The sequence below is a fragment of the Tachypleus tridentatus genome, chromosome 10 (genome assembly GCF_004210375.1).
Source record: "Tachypleus tridentatus isolate NWPU-2018 chromosome 10, ASM421037v1, whole genome shotgun sequence".
Classification (NCBI taxonomy): domain Eukaryota; kingdom Metazoa; phylum Arthropoda; class Merostomata; order Xiphosura; family Limulidae; genus Tachypleus; species Tachypleus tridentatus.
The window spans coordinates 33,133,468-33,149,473 of record NC_134834.1 but is presented as its reverse complement, the minus strand read 5'-3'; the positions used below and the strand labels follow the sequence as shown (position 1 = coordinate 33,149,473).

Below are 16,006 nucleotides of genomic sequence, written 5' to 3'. Positions count from 1 at the left end.
AAGTAACAGCAATAATCTGTTTGGTAAATGTTCTTTCATCGATCAAGTCATTGTCTCTCTGTGTTACCTTTACTTCTGTATACCAAGCTTGAATAGATCAACTAGCTAACGATGGATATCAAACGTCTGCTTAACAACATTATCGAGCTCTTTCGAACAACGATCAATTTTCAATGATGGTTCGGTTAAACATGAAAGAACAAATCCTGCTGTTTGAAGAATTGGAAATCTTTTAGAGCAGTCGTGAGTCTGGTACTTGTACATTGAATGACAATCAAGTAATATTCAAGTTAGTGATTTTACTCAGAATGGTAACAGTTTCGTTTAAGACAACTTTACCTTTATTTAAGGATCAATTGTCGTTAAAAATACAAGTTGTTTTTCCAATGGGCGACATCTATTGATATAACCTAATGTATGTTTTGTTCATCTCCTTTAATTCAGCAGTAAATGATGCAATTTAATACCAGCTGATTTCTGCCACAACGTACATGATTTTACTTTACGATAAATTAATTACAAAATCCTTCTCCCAAGTGAGATCCTCCAAATTAACCCCACCTCTTCTAAAAAATTACATTCCTATATTTACTTGAATTATACTTCCCATTTCCTCTCAATTGTTTACTCAATTCGCTGTAATAAAATAGAGGATCTCACGTTACTTGAAATCGATTTCCTTTACCATACAAAAATATTTTGGTTTATTTTTAAGTCTCTGTAGTCTCATGATACTACACCATAAAAAAGTTATTTATGATTTCATTCGTTTCATGGATAAGTAAGAGCTGGGAATTTTGTTAAAAACACACACACACACACACACACACACATATATATATTCTTTTTACACGTCTTCCCCCTCCACAGTGATTGATAGAGAAGTCATCAAATAAGTCTCCTAAACGTTACCAGTGACGAGCAAGATGATCCTATAGTTTGTCTATCTAGCATCAGCACACACTGGCAGTATCTTATTGGTACATTGTAGAACAGGAGTATGAATATCTAGGAAAACTATCAATGTAAACTTTCTTTACTTCATTTATTCATTAGAACGTATATAAAGTTCAATAACAGAAGAATGAAAATTTATTTAACTACATTCTAAACTATTTACCAAAATGGAAGACTATCTAGCTCTACGTTGGACATCTAATTGCTATTTAAAAATAACTATATACTGTGAAATGCCTAAGTACAAAATTGTAACGGGGTCGGTCAAATATACCAACCTCATAGTTAGAGTCTATAACAATAAGAACAAATTTTGACTCCACATGCTTTACACTGTACGCAAGTTCTAGGCTCTTAGTTGTATCACATTGATCCCTACCCTGTCACTACAATGATATGATAAATAAACTGCATAACAGTAGTCAGGAGTATATAACTTCCAATTACAGTAATATTAAAGTTAAATATGCATTTTACAATGTAACATTAAATTTTAATATTAAAAATTTTGTAGTGATGATCTACATATACCTGTATAATCCCTATATTCTTGCTTGCATTCTTTTAGGCACTACCGTCCCTATATAATTTTACATTTATAAAATATTATTGTTTTGTAACGTTCTTTCCCCCGATTAAAAGTGAGTGTATTATGTGAATGTGTGTAATAAAACTGGATATTATTTAAATTTATTTTTTACTTCTTCACTTTGTACATAATATAGATATTGGCTCCTTAGAGACACCAACTGTATAATGTACAAAGCATTACATATTCTACATGTTACAGTCATCTAATATTCAGTATTGACTGACAATTCCTGTTTAATCTCGTACTTGAGCTTTTTAAAGGAACACCATATTGTTGTTTCAAAAAAACAAAACAGAAATTAACTAAAAAGGGTAATGATTATATCGTTTACACAAAAATTATTAATTTATTTTTTAATTACTACTAGTTATTAAGACTAAACGAAGCAATGGCATCCTGCATTGTGGCCCAGCATGGCCAGGTGGGTTAAGGCGTTCTACTCGTAATCTGAGGGTCACGGATTCTAATCCTCGTCGCACCAAACATGCTCGCCCTTTCAGCCGTGGGGTCGTTATAATGTTACGGTCAATACCACTATTCATTGGTAAAAGAGTACCCCAAGAGTTGGCGGTGTGTGGTAATGACTAGCTGCCTTCCCTCTTGTCTTACATACTGTTAAATTGGGGACGGTTAGCACAGATAACCCTCGTGTAGCTTTGCGCGAAATTCAAACAATCCTGCACTGCCCCGACACTGACGTTATTAATAATTAGTTGTAAGGATCTCGATTAAAATAATAATAATTAGAAAGGTAAACAATTTATGGGTTGGTCACTTTTTTAGTTTGGTGTTCGAGCGATGGCTTCCTGCCATGTTTGGTAGAAAAAGAAATGAAATTGAGTGGCAATCCTCTTTTAAAATAAAACTCGGTCATTGTTTAATTTTAGCTTGAATATTTGTATTATGTCTACTGAGTACCTTAAACATCTCTACATACAGTCCACGAACTCTACGATTCCATAAAATAAAAAACAAAAACATTACTAATTATATTTTTGTTACTTAATGACTATAATCTAATACAGCAGAGTTATCTAGTTTCAAAAATAACCTTTCAGAATCCAGCTTTGAAACAAAAAAAAAGTCAACAAAATATTTTTTCTATTATTTACGAACCAGACAGATAAAGTATAAATGTTCCAGTATTTACATATAATTGTGATAAAGTGGAAGGCACTCTCAGTAACGTATTTCTATTTTAGTATTACACAAAACCAATACATCTTTCCACACTGAAACTCGCATCATACAAAACATGTATGACAAAGCCCAGTTCTTAACTCAAGGAATATTTTTTAAAATCGTATGTTTTTTAAAGAAATTAAACAATAATACTAGAATTGTTTGTTTCTGCATTTCGCGCAAAACTACACGAAGGGTATCTGCGCTAGACGTCCCTAAGCTAGCAGTGTAATACTAGAAGGAAGGCAGTTAGTCATCACCACCCACCGCCAACTCTTGGGCTATTTTATTACTAACGAATAGTGGGATTGACCACAACACTATAATGCTTGCACAGCTAATAAGTGTGACGAGGATTCGAACTTTCGAATTACAAGTAGTGCTTTAACCACCTGGCTATGCCAGGCCTTATAATACTAGAATTCGTGTTTGTTGTTTCAAGATGTTAGGACTGGACACACAGTAAAACCTGTCTAAGGAGGAATCGCATGGGACCAAATAAAATTTCTGGCTTAAGCAGGTTTTCTGGCATTTCCTTAATTATATATAATTTGTGATTAAAGTTATTATACTGTTTACGCTATATTTATTAGGCTAAGAACAAAAATAGACATTAAAAATATACACAAGTACACAAAATCTTAAATTTATTTGAAAAAAAGTGTCCAATTTCAACCGTTTCGTTTTTTTAATGGGCTTTCTCATGCAGTTAAAAAGAGAAGGCTAGTTCTACGACCTTTTCATGAAGTTCATTTTTGAATACAATTTGATAGCGTTAATATAACTTAACATTTGCGATGAAGTAGGGATTTCTATTTCCTCACTATATCTTCCATTTTGTTCATCTTCTGAATCTCTCACACTGTTACCATCTTGCAGTTCTATTATAGATTTTAAATGCCAAAGTTGTGTATTGTTGTTAAGCAAATTCAGATTTACAATTTTACTTTGGGAAAAAAATTATCCAACGTTTTGCCCGTTAAGACGGATTATACTGCCCGTTTAGCGATACAGGAAAGAATGAAGCTAGTAGCATGTTTTTTTTCCGTCGATTACAATACTAAATTAATTATTCTGATGCCATATAATTGGAGCAAAGATTTGTTACAAATGAAATAAGGCTATGAAACAATAAGTGTAAACGTACATTTATTTCTGTTAAACTTATTACATTTTTTTATAGATACTTTAGTTGGTCAGTCTTGAAAAAATATTATAAACGAAAAAACAAACATACTCTTCATAAAATATTTTTTCACATTGCAATACGAATGTGCAAATCTACCTTTAACAGACGGGTTGTTAATACCTGAATAATTAAATTTTTTTTTTTTCAATACAAACCTGTATATATATATATACTACTTCAATAGTATGAGAATAAAAGCGACATAAATCCCTAAAACCGAAGTAAAAAGTTTTCGAAACAATGTATATTCAAATTAGATCAACTAACAAAAACGTTTGGAATGTTTAGTTTTAAAACAAATTCACCATCAACAAAATAATTAGTGTCATAAACATTTGAAAAGGGTACAATCTGAGATTCTAAACATATAAAACCAAAAAAAAACTTAACACAGTTAAATTGCATATAATCTTAGCTAGATTACTTAAGTGTTCTTTTCCATCATCCCTTATTTGGTCTGTATATAAAACCAAACAATCTCCTCGATATATTTTGAAATAAATTTTAAACTATGCAATAATTATAAAACATTCGGTATCATCCCATGACTTAACATTATTTTTCTCTGAATACGTTTGCGTAAACTTCGTCTATAAAAATAAATAAAAAACACAGTTTATAGTTGCTTTAACGTGCAGCAAGACCAACTTCACTCACTAGTTTTTAAGGACTGTGATATTCAAATTATGTATCCACTGAATACTGTGTATGAGGGTGCTATGTTCTATTTACTCTATTCGTCAACTATAATAATTGTTTAATAATTTTATCTAACATACTGATTCAGTACAGAAAGAATACACTAACACTTATCTTACTCCTTATAAAAGATACAAATTTTCAGACGATATAAAAATATTTTTTAATTCATATAGAGCAAATTGTGGACAGTACGAACACAAATGGACTATGGTAAAAAAATTCCCGATTATTAATATTGAAGTTCATTTAGTGTCAAAATAATCATTTTCTTTTAATGTATAATTATCACAACCAATCGAAATTATGTAGGTGCATTTTATCTGAATTCAGTCTTGTATAGATCCAGGTATCATAAAAAAAACTCAGACCTCTCGTGTTCCATGAAATATTTCAAATCTGTTCTGATGTATTATTTCCTATGGGGAAAAAATGATAAAAAGACGAAAAAAGTCATCGTCTGTTTTTTTTTATACGCAATATTAAAATATCTAATAAAGTTCCCTTTAGGATCTTTTTTATCACCCTAACTTTTTAACTGTTAACCACAATATTTATATCTAAAACATTTTACTTTGTCACACCCAGAGAAAAAAATTCTACGTTTATCAAAAGCTGTTCGTAGCTAATCATCACTATTTGCAGCAAAAACATTAATGAAGCTAAATATTTATAGCGTATCCTGAAGCAGTGCTTCCATCAACAGGAAACAGGACTCCTTAAATTAAAAGTAACACCGAGGAAATAATGTGCATAATTCAAGAGTTTCCCACAATACAAACTGCTTGTGTAACAGGAAAAAAAGGTTAGTTGAATTACACTAAATAATAGGATTCTATGAAATACACTTTAAATGTTTCTAAATGATTCCACGTTAAAAATATAGTTAATACAATAGTTGATATGTAAAACATAAAAATGGTTCGGAATGACTGCATAACCCTAACTTTAAATAAAAAAACTGTTCTACAGTGAAGGAAGGCACTTTTTTCTAATCCACTTTCAATGCCTGAATCAAAATAACTTTCAATATTAGAATGAATAAAAATAACATCTAATACCACCATAATATAAAACTTGTTTGGGAATATTACATCTTTATATGTGATGTACAAACTAGGATATAAAAAGGTTGTGAAAATTCAACTACATTGATGGTACCTTCTGGAAAAAAACCTACTCATTTCATACTCAAATTTTATATATCACTTTAGACTGGGTTGATATTTTCAATAAGTCCAAATTAATATTATAAAATAAATGATAGCATTTTTTAAAAAACTAATCCAAACAAAATTGGAAAGGTTTAATAGAACTATGAAAAATAAACTTGGTAACGTCACACCACGTAGCTATCTATTTGCAACGTTAAAATACTGACAGATCCAAACAGCATTATGTCAAGGAATGTCTGCTGAACTAGTAAAGTGTTATTAAAAAAACTACAGTACAAGATAAAATCACAAATGGAATGCATAAAACATGGCTTAAAATTAATGTTACTTGCAACTTTAATAACATTTGAAAAACAAGACAGTATATGGTTAACCATGCAAGTGTTAAGAAATATACCCTCATGACAATATGTTATTTTATAACCCTTACATAAAATATTGCTTTATTTAATTAATAAAAATTGTACTATAGTTAAAGCAGATTAATCAAATCTACTTTTTTTGTTTTGTTTTTGGAAAAAAATAATAAACAGAATGGATAATGAAAAGAATGCAAGTGATATTATCCAAGTACATGTCAGAACAGATTTACAAGCTATGATAAATAATGTTAAAAATGAAAATTTAAATAAAATGCTTTAAAAATCTTTAAATAAATGGAGAGATGTTTAGTATGACTCTTCTTTGCCAACAGTATCACACATCACAGAATACACAAGTACATACAGGGTATCATTTGAACAAATACAACCATTATTATAATATCACAAAACATCATAAAAAACTGGTGTATATATGTGAAAAATATATTCGTTATCAAAGTTAAAGCCATAAATAATGGTTAACTTTCCTACATAACTGTTTTGATTACATCTGTCTAAGCCTAACTCTTCCTGCAGTTGGGTTACAAGAACATAGCTGCATCATGATGGGTCTTTCCATCACATTACAAAACTGACTATGAGAAGATGCTGTGATCTAACAAGTAAGAACACTTTTGCTGGTCTGAGCAGCTCAAATGATGAAGACAGCAATGGCATAATATCAAAAAAACAGTGAAGGCTTAAAACGTACAGAAAAAAGTAAATTAGTTTTACTATATATAAAGGGTTATTTAGGGTTGCATGTCTTGCTCAGTTATAAGTGCAGTGAGAGATAAGTTTATTTTCACCAGGCAACAAAATAGAGATTGCTACTTATTCCAACTGGAAACTGACAAGGGATAACACGTCCAGTTGATACACGTACTAATACACCCATGATACAGGTACCCACTGATAGCTGGTGCTCAGTGTATCGATGGCTTCTCTGAGCTGTTCATAGGTTTTGTCAAAGTTGTTATTCACCAAAGTTAAATCAAAGTGTTTCTCATAGGCTCTCTGGAGTCTACTACTCTCTTCAATGGTGTTTTTTAGGTCTTCATCCTATATAGAAAATACAATTGAATCTCTTTCTCTTTCAATAGGAAAGTTAAAGATTCACTCAGAAAAACTCAAACTGCTTTTTGAAGGAAGTTCAAATATAAATTTCTCTCAAGTTTATTTTTCACTGGGGTAAATGAATGAAATCAGTACAAGCTTTAAAGAAATAACTGCTCCACAGAAATACCTGTCTCATTCAACTGAGCCTACATTTTTAAAACTTAAATACTCCTCTTAAGTTTCTTCAAAAATATTTACTCTGAAAACAAACTTGAACTGTGGTTAAAATATCTACAAGTCTACCATCAAATATATTATTGGTTTTGAGGGGATTATAAAAAACAGAAACATATTGAAATATTATTACAACGTACTTTTGAATTAATAAAGCTTCCTCAAATTCGAATGACAAAGTAATAACAATCTCTTTCATCTTATCAACAAAACAGTGTAGTTTGTATGGTCTATAAAATAAACACCTAGTATAATTTGTATAGTTTATCTGAGGTTAAAAAATCCAAGTGTATAAAGTTTTAACTTAAGTCTGACATTTTATACACATTGGTGTCTCGATTTAGATAGGATTAACATATTTATCTCCATACCTCATATAGGGAAGCTAAACTCTCCAAAGTCCTTGCTCGACGAGATCCGTGGCGACCCATAGCCCGATCAAACTACAGAACGGCAAAGCACATGAAGATAAATAATTATCCAGTCCGAATGGAGTATTGTAAAACAGTATTATATGAATGTCTACGTCAGCACAAGTTTTAATAACAGATGACAGTAAAAACCAAGATTAAATTTGTTCACTGTACCTTTAGTTTTTAAAATATATATCCAGTATTTGATCCTAACTCACTAAAAACCTCAACAGCTAGTTCTTTGATGACAATGAACTGTGAACATTAAGTTTTTCCATAGTTTTATTTTACAGGTATACACACAAAAATGTCACAAGTGTCAAACTCCACTATATCAGAATAATGACAACAAGGACATGAACATACTTGTTTGAAAAACACAAAATTATTTCCTGACTTTCGTACTCTGTTCTAATAAGAGACTATTTTCATTTGTAAGGTAGTAGTACAAAGCACAAATTACTGCAGAGTTGAGATTTTTGTTACAGGATTCAAACAAAACATTAAAATATTTTGTAAAATATAAATGCTAATTATTCATAGAAAAAGGTCCCCAAAATTATTTTTTCCTTATCCTTATTTTCACATCCAGTATCCTTTCTCCATTTTCAAGTTTCAAAAACTTGTATCATTGCCTTTTTACTTGGCGTGAAAATTATTGAATGAAAGAGGCATCATAAAAACGTTACATTGTTAGTTTCATAACATTTTATGATGTTGAGAAGTTTACACTAACCTTTAAGTTGAGGACAATTTCACAACATTATTATCTGACCATTAAGACACAAAATCACTTACTGTAAGACTCCTGTTACTTGTGTAGCCATGGTTACGTCCATAGAAATGCATTTGCTTCAAAAGTTCGGCATGAGGTGCTGAGATGAATATGATATATGGCATAAACTCAGGTGTTTTCAGTAGTTTCAGAGACTAATAAAAAACACATCCATTAAACCTTAACGAATTATCCATGTTTAAGTTTTAGAAAATAACTAGAACTAAAACTATAAAAAATATTTTTTTTAAAATTTCAATTTATTTGGTAAATTGTACCATGCAAGAAGTAACAAAAAACAGAACAGTTTCTATTTCATGCTAAAACAATGCACTTGTATATAATTATTACCCTTAAACAGTAAATAAAGTGTGTATAACACATTAACCATGAAATTTATGAATTCAGAGAAAGGAAAAACTTTACTATTAACACAACAAATGACATGAACACCAAGCAAGATGTGTTACTAGATTTACACATTCTGGAATGAAGGCAATACCTGGGGGTTGCAATCCATTATACACATTTTTCCTGAACGAATAATTGCACGGATGGAATCGAGTTTAGTTCCATAGATATGTTCTCCATATTCTCCCCACTCTAAGTACCTATTTTCGGCTATATCGGCCTCTATGACTTCTCTGGATACAAAAAAATAATTTTTTCCATCTTGCTCTCCATCTCTCTTAGGTCGAGAGGTATCTATTAAATAATCATTTAAATTGTGTATAAATTTCCCTATGACGTCTAATAAAATTAATTTTACTTAATTAAAAATTAGCAACAAGCAACTCTGTTAAAAGACATTTGGCTGCAAAAATAGTGACAGATTTAAAAATGACTAATGATGATGAACATTTCTAATTTTTCCTTGAATTTCCAGTAAATGCTAAGTCGGTTTCTTGACTGTTTGGCACAAAAAAGAAACAAAACAAGCACAGATATTAAAATACAACTTGATGTTTAACAACAGCCAATAATATAACTAATACTTGAGCATGCATATTAAGATATTCATATACAATTTGATGTTTGGCAACAGCCAATAATATAACTTAAAATGTATGCTCAAGTATTAGATATTAAAATATGATTTGATGTTTGGCAACAGTTAATAATATGACTAATACTTGAACATACAGGTATTTTATAGTGACAGCATCATGAAATAAACACTTCACTATTAACAGGATATTGAAATGATATAAATGAACACATACAATACAATAAAATGTTAAAACTTAATCATTTCTGTATCACAAGAACCATCTACTTCAACAAATACTGACAGAACTGTTAATTAGACTCTGTTTAACATTACCACCACTTTGGAAAATTTAAGAATAAGTTAATTACAGTAGTTATTTATTTAATATATTCTAACAGCTCTTTCAGTATTTACAATGTAATTGTCTTCAGTCTTCTGGTATCCTCGTCAAAATTAGTAACAAGTTACAGAAAATAATTCTTTCAACAAATGCTTTACTAAAGTGGACAAAGCTGAATGTAAGACAGAATGATGTAAAACATCAACACCATTCTATTTTGTTTTCTATCATTACAACTGTTCTAAATGTGCATCGTTGATATCACAACAGCAATATTATTCAAACCCTTTTACTGGTTTATCTAATTTCTAGAAATGAATTAAAAAAAAAAAAAAGCCATAACCCACCTAACACAAGAAATTGGTCAACTTTGCTCTCCTATCACAAACTTCCTTACTATGAATCACTTGTTACCGAGATTGTTGCTATGAATATCTTGCTTCCGAGATCTTTACTATGAATTATTTATTACATCACAGAAAATAAATAACAGTTACAGAGAACAACAACAATCCTTTCCAAATTTACAAGTTCCAAGCACATAGCATGTCAAACATTAATTTTGCATAGAAATATGTGGGAAAGAAAATACTTACGAGGCAAGGGGGAAGCAAAGCGTGAGGGATTAGAACTTATCAATCTATTTTTTAGAGATCGTCTTCCTACTCCTTGAGCACCAATCAGAATAACACTCTTCCGTTCAAATGGGGGCATTCGAGCAACTTCTTCGTATAGAGTCAGTTCTGCTTTGTCATATTCTAAAATGATATATGTATTTCATTATGAAACAATCCCTTAGCTAATGAAATTTCAAACACAATATAATATTACCTGCTGTATATTCTGTATAATGTTTCCATAAAGAGAGTGAGAGCACAACCCTAGGTAATAAATATACAAAAATTAACTCAAATCTAGTTCATAATTGTTTAATGTTTTTTTAATTTTGCACAAAGCTACACGAGGGCCATCTGTGCCAACCGTCCTTAATTTTGTAATATAGACTAGAGGGAAGGCAGCTAGTCATCACCACCCACCATCAAATCTTGGGCTACTCTTTCACTGACAAATAGTGGAGTTGACTGCCACATTATAATGCCCCCACAGCTGAAAAAGTGAGCATGTTTGGTGTGACGGGATTCAAACCTGCAACCCTTGGATTACGAGTTGAGTGCCTTAACCACCTTGACATGCTGGGGCCTAGTTCATAAATTCAGAATACTTTACAAACTTTATGTTTAATATTCTGAATCTTAGTAGGTCATTAACCTATTAGTTTGAACCTCTACATATAAAAAAACATAACATTTAAAGATATAGCCAGAACAAATTTGAAAACATGTATGAATTTGTTTACAATCTCACAGAGGTTCTAACAAAGACTGGAAAAATACAGTTAGAAAAAATAAGAAAAAACTCTAAATAATGGATTAATCATAACTTTATTAACATTAAGATATTTTTGCTACTATACAAGTGTACTAATATTTTTAGCCAGGAAAAGCTTCAAATGGTAAGATGTTGGATTTCATAATTTATCATTTGATTTGGAAGAACAGGTGATGTTCTCTTAAGGATGTTTACTTTAGCTGGCAAAGAAAGAGCTGAGAAAGTACATAACTAAAGACCTTTATACTCTAACACAGACAAGTTCTATTTTAAACTAAACCAGTAGATATGTTCAGTGTACAGCACATAACCTTTGGCTCTGGAAAAACTTTCAAGCATATCACCAGGCTTTACTTGAAATCCAACTTCTACAGTTGAAGCTTTACATTTCTTTACTGTTTACATGTTATCTATAAATGTTTTTTACTCCAACTATTGCTACATTTACATTTACCAATCAATGTAATTTTATGAAAGACATCCTGTGAAGTCCTCTAAATTTTTGTATTTGCATATTATATTGAAGGAAAAAAAATCACTTACCAGCATTTCCTTTAGTGTGATACATGGTTTTTCGTTTCTTCTTTGTAATCTTTGTCCCACACATTGCTGAGAGAAATAACTTAAATATCTATTTTGTTTTTTAATTAGAATCTCACTTCCTGACTCACAAAAAAATCATTCAAGACATCATCTTTAACTCATGAAATTATCTTTAATGATGAATTAGAATCATTCCCAGTAAACTTCAAATTGAAACTGAACTTTTTTTTTTTAAATCAACCACATACATGGCTATCCTCATTTATCCTCATGCCTTAACAAAATTCTGTTGAAAATGTAAAACAGCATACAGATTTTGTTATAATATAAATCTTTCTTTGATAGATTGTTTGGACAGAGTATTTATGATGAAACTTTGTAGAATGGATGGCAGCTGCCTGTTGTGGAGACACAAGTGTAGAGGACGACGTTTCTTAAAGACGAAAGGCGGAAGACTTTCGAAGCGTTGTCCTCTACACTTGTGTCTCCACAACAGGCAGTTGCCATCCATTCTACAAAGTTTCATCAATATAAATCTTATAAATCATATGTATAAAAACCCCACTGCTCACTTGATTTTGTAGCATAGTCATATTCTGGGCGTACAAAAGCACGTCTTCGTTCTTCCAATTCCTGGGATGGAACAAGTCCAGTTAGACCAAGAGAATCAACTTTACGAGCCTGAAATATGCAAAAAATAAAGAGTGTGTAGTAGAAAGTAAAACATCAAGAAAAAGTATGCAATTGATCCATCTTGAGAAAGTTTCAACAGACAATTTATACACTATATATATATATATAGTGCTTTGTCTTTCTAGAATAACTTTCAACATATATCACATTTTTAATTCATCACAACAACAACAACAAAAATAAATTACAATACATTATAAAATAACTGAAAGTCATAAAATAAAGCCCTAGATCAAAATGTGCATGCCATGACTGTTTCTACAGTTACATTCAAAACTTGATTAAAACACTTTATTACTGATTAACATATAAACTTGGCATAAAAACAATTTTCAATGTTATATAAGATTTAACTTCTCAATATCAAAATGAAATATCTAAACAAGTTCTAACTCTTCACTCCTCTGTACCACAGAACTTAAGATTTAACTTCTCAATATCAAAATGAGATATCTAAACAAGTTCTAAATCTTCACTCCTCTGTACCACAGAACTTAAGATTTAACTTCTCAATATCAAAATGAAATATCTAAACAAGTTCTAAATCTTCACTCCTCTGTACCACAGAACTTAAGATTTAACTTCTCAATATCAAAATGAGATATCTAAACAAGTTCTAAATCTTCACTCCTCTGTACCACAGAACTTAAGATTTAACTTCTCAATATCAAAATGAGATATCTAAACAAGTTCTAAATCTTCACTCCTCTGTACCACAGAACTTAAGATTTAACTTCTCAATATCAAAATGAAATATCTAAACAAGTTCTAAATCTTCACTCCTCTGTACCACAGAACTTAAGATTTAACTTCTCAATATCAAAATGAGATATCTAAACAAGTTCTAAATCTTCACTCCTCTGTACCACAGAACTTAAGATTTAACTTCTCAATATCAAAATGAGATATCTAAAGTTCTAAATCTTCACTTCTCTGTACCACAGAACTTCTTTGTTCTGATTGCCAATTTTAAATTTTCCTTTCTACAACTATACATCTTCCAGGTTTCTCATAAATTACAAACTTATAATATAGATGTCACTAAGCCAAAACAAAAATGTATAACCTCCAATGCCCTTGTTTTACTGAGATATAAATAAAAATTTAAACCTACATGTTAGCCCATTCCATCACATCCTGTCTTTCAAAAATGTCAATAATTCCTTCTGATACTTACTACTAGATTATTTATAACCAATAGAAAACGAATATCTTCCTTCTCCGATTTCATCATGAGGCTAGGTCAATCAGAAAAACAGTTAAAATATTTGACATCAGTTTCATTGTTTGCCATTGTGTTGTTTAACATGACCAGTTAAAAGAATCTTGTAAACACGTCTATGTAAGAGAGCCATATGGCATTATATTTTTTGTGCATTAACAATATTTTGTAATTAAAGCTGTATATTTGAAATAATAATTATTTGTAGAAAGCAGGATTACAGCTCATCTAAGGACAAACAAAAAAGAGCCCAGACTCAAGTACTAACTTCTTGTGTTTTTTTTTCTATAAATATATAATTTTTATTTAAGAAAATAACTAAAATTTTAAAATTAGAAACTTGTTAGGTTAAATAAATTGAATTAAAAAATACTTGTTCTCTATCTATCACAGTGTGTGCTCATTACAAAACACAAATGAGCAATATGACTGTGGCATACTTCTAATTAGCCATGTTTATACAAAGTTGTCCTAATGAGAAAAGTGGATTCTGACAATTTTCTACTTATTTTTCCACACATTGTTTAGTGAGCTACAGGTGAATGTTGAGGTAGAGAAAATCAAAAATAAAGTTATATTACAAATATTTTGATATTCATTCAGGATTCTTCAGAAGTTATTCAAATGAAATGTGAAAACTGAGAGAAAACATTTTTTAATTTTAATATGAAAATCAACATCCACTCAGATTGATTCACTATAGGTTTTGTAAATCCAGACAAATGCTCAGTTAAAAAAAAAAAATTTTTTTTTCTTTTTCTTTCCACTAGGTCTGTAATGTTTGTTAAAATCTTGCTAAATATTGTTTAGGTTCAAAGTTATAATACGTATATTTTCATGGTTACATGGTGGTAAAATGTTCAATCTGAGCACGTATGCATATTTTAATATTTCTATCAAGAGACTACAAATCATTCATATGTTCATTAAATAAATACTGTTTGGAAGGAATGTTACCCAAGATATTAATCACAAAACACCACACACTGACACTAACATGAAACTCTTACCATGAACCATACTGACTCTTTCTCTGTGATAAAATTCTCTCTCTCTCTTACCATCCAATGAATGGAATGCTCACTCTTTCTCTGTGATAAAATTCTCTCTCTCTCTTACCATCCAATGAATGGAATGCTCACTCTTTCTCTGTGATAAAATTCTGTTTCTCTCTCTTACCATCCAATGAATGGAATGCTCACTCATTCTCTGTGATAAAATTCTCTATCTCTCTTACCATCCAATGAATGGAATGCTCACTCTTTCTCTGTGATAAAATTCTGTTTCTCTCTCTTACCATCCAATGAATGGAATGCTCACTCTTTCTCTGTGATAAAATTATGTTTCTCTCTCTTACCATCCAATGAATGGAATGCTCACTCTTTCTCTGTGATAAAATTATGTTTCTCTCTCTTACCATCCAATGAATGGAATGCTCACTCATTCTCTGTGATAAAATTCTGTTTCTCTCTCTTACCATCCAATGAATGGAATGCTCACTCATTCTCTGTGATAAAATTCTGTCTCTCTCTTACCATCCAATGAATGGAATGCTCACTCTTTCTCTGTGATAAAATTCTGTCTCTCTCTTACCATCCAATGAATGGAATGCTCACTCATTCTCTGTGATAAAATTCTCTCTCTCTCTTACCATCCAATGAATGGAATGCTCACTCATTCTCTGTGATAAAATTCTCTCTCTCTCTTACCATCCAATGAATGGAATGCTCACTCATTCTCTGTGATAAAATTCTCTCTCTCTCTTACCATCCAATGAATGGAATGCTCACTCTTTCTCTGCAATAAAATTCTGTTTCTCTCTTACCATCCAATGAATGGAATGCTCACTCATTCTCTGTGATAAAATTCTGTCTCTCTCTTACCATCCAATGAATGGAATGCTCACTCATTCTCTGATAAAATTCTCTCTCTCTCTTACCATCCAATGAATGGAATGCTCACTCTTTCTCTGTGATAAAATTCTGTCTCTCTCTCTTGCCATCCAATGAATGGAATGCCCACTCTTTCTTTGTGATAAAATTGTCTCTCTCTCTTGCCATCCAATGAATGGAATGCCCACTCTTTCTTTGTGATAAAATTGTCTCTCTCTCTTGCCATCCAATGAATGGAATGCTCACTCTTTCTTTGTGATAAAATTGTCTCTCTCTCTTACCATCCAATGAATGGAATG

General features: G+C 31.0%; 1 protein-coding gene across 1 annotated transcript in view; it reads right to left on the bottom strand.

The window, feature by feature from the left end:
• Positions 1-3,868: 3,868 nt before the first annotated feature.
• Positions 3,869-16,006, bottom strand: part of LOC143229021 (protein PALS2-like) — a 29,967-nt gene continuing 17,829 nt past the window's right edge. Inside the window, exons 8-14 of the mRNA XM_076460666.1 lie at positions 12,473-12,581; positions 11,901-11,966; positions 10,565-10,726; positions 9,140-9,342; positions 8,661-8,792; positions 7,821-7,892; positions 3,869-7,218 (exon numbers count right to left, since the gene is read on the bottom strand). Of these exons, the coding sequence (XP_076316781.1) occupies positions 7,042-7,218; positions 7,821-7,892; positions 8,661-8,792; positions 9,140-9,342; positions 10,565-10,726; positions 11,901-11,966; positions 12,473-12,581 (921 nt within the window). The 3' untranslated portion in view covers positions 3,869-7,041. The remainder of the gene's footprint in view (positions 7,219-7,820; positions 7,893-8,660; positions 8,793-9,139; positions 9,343-10,564; positions 10,727-11,900; positions 11,967-12,472; positions 12,582-16,006) is intronic.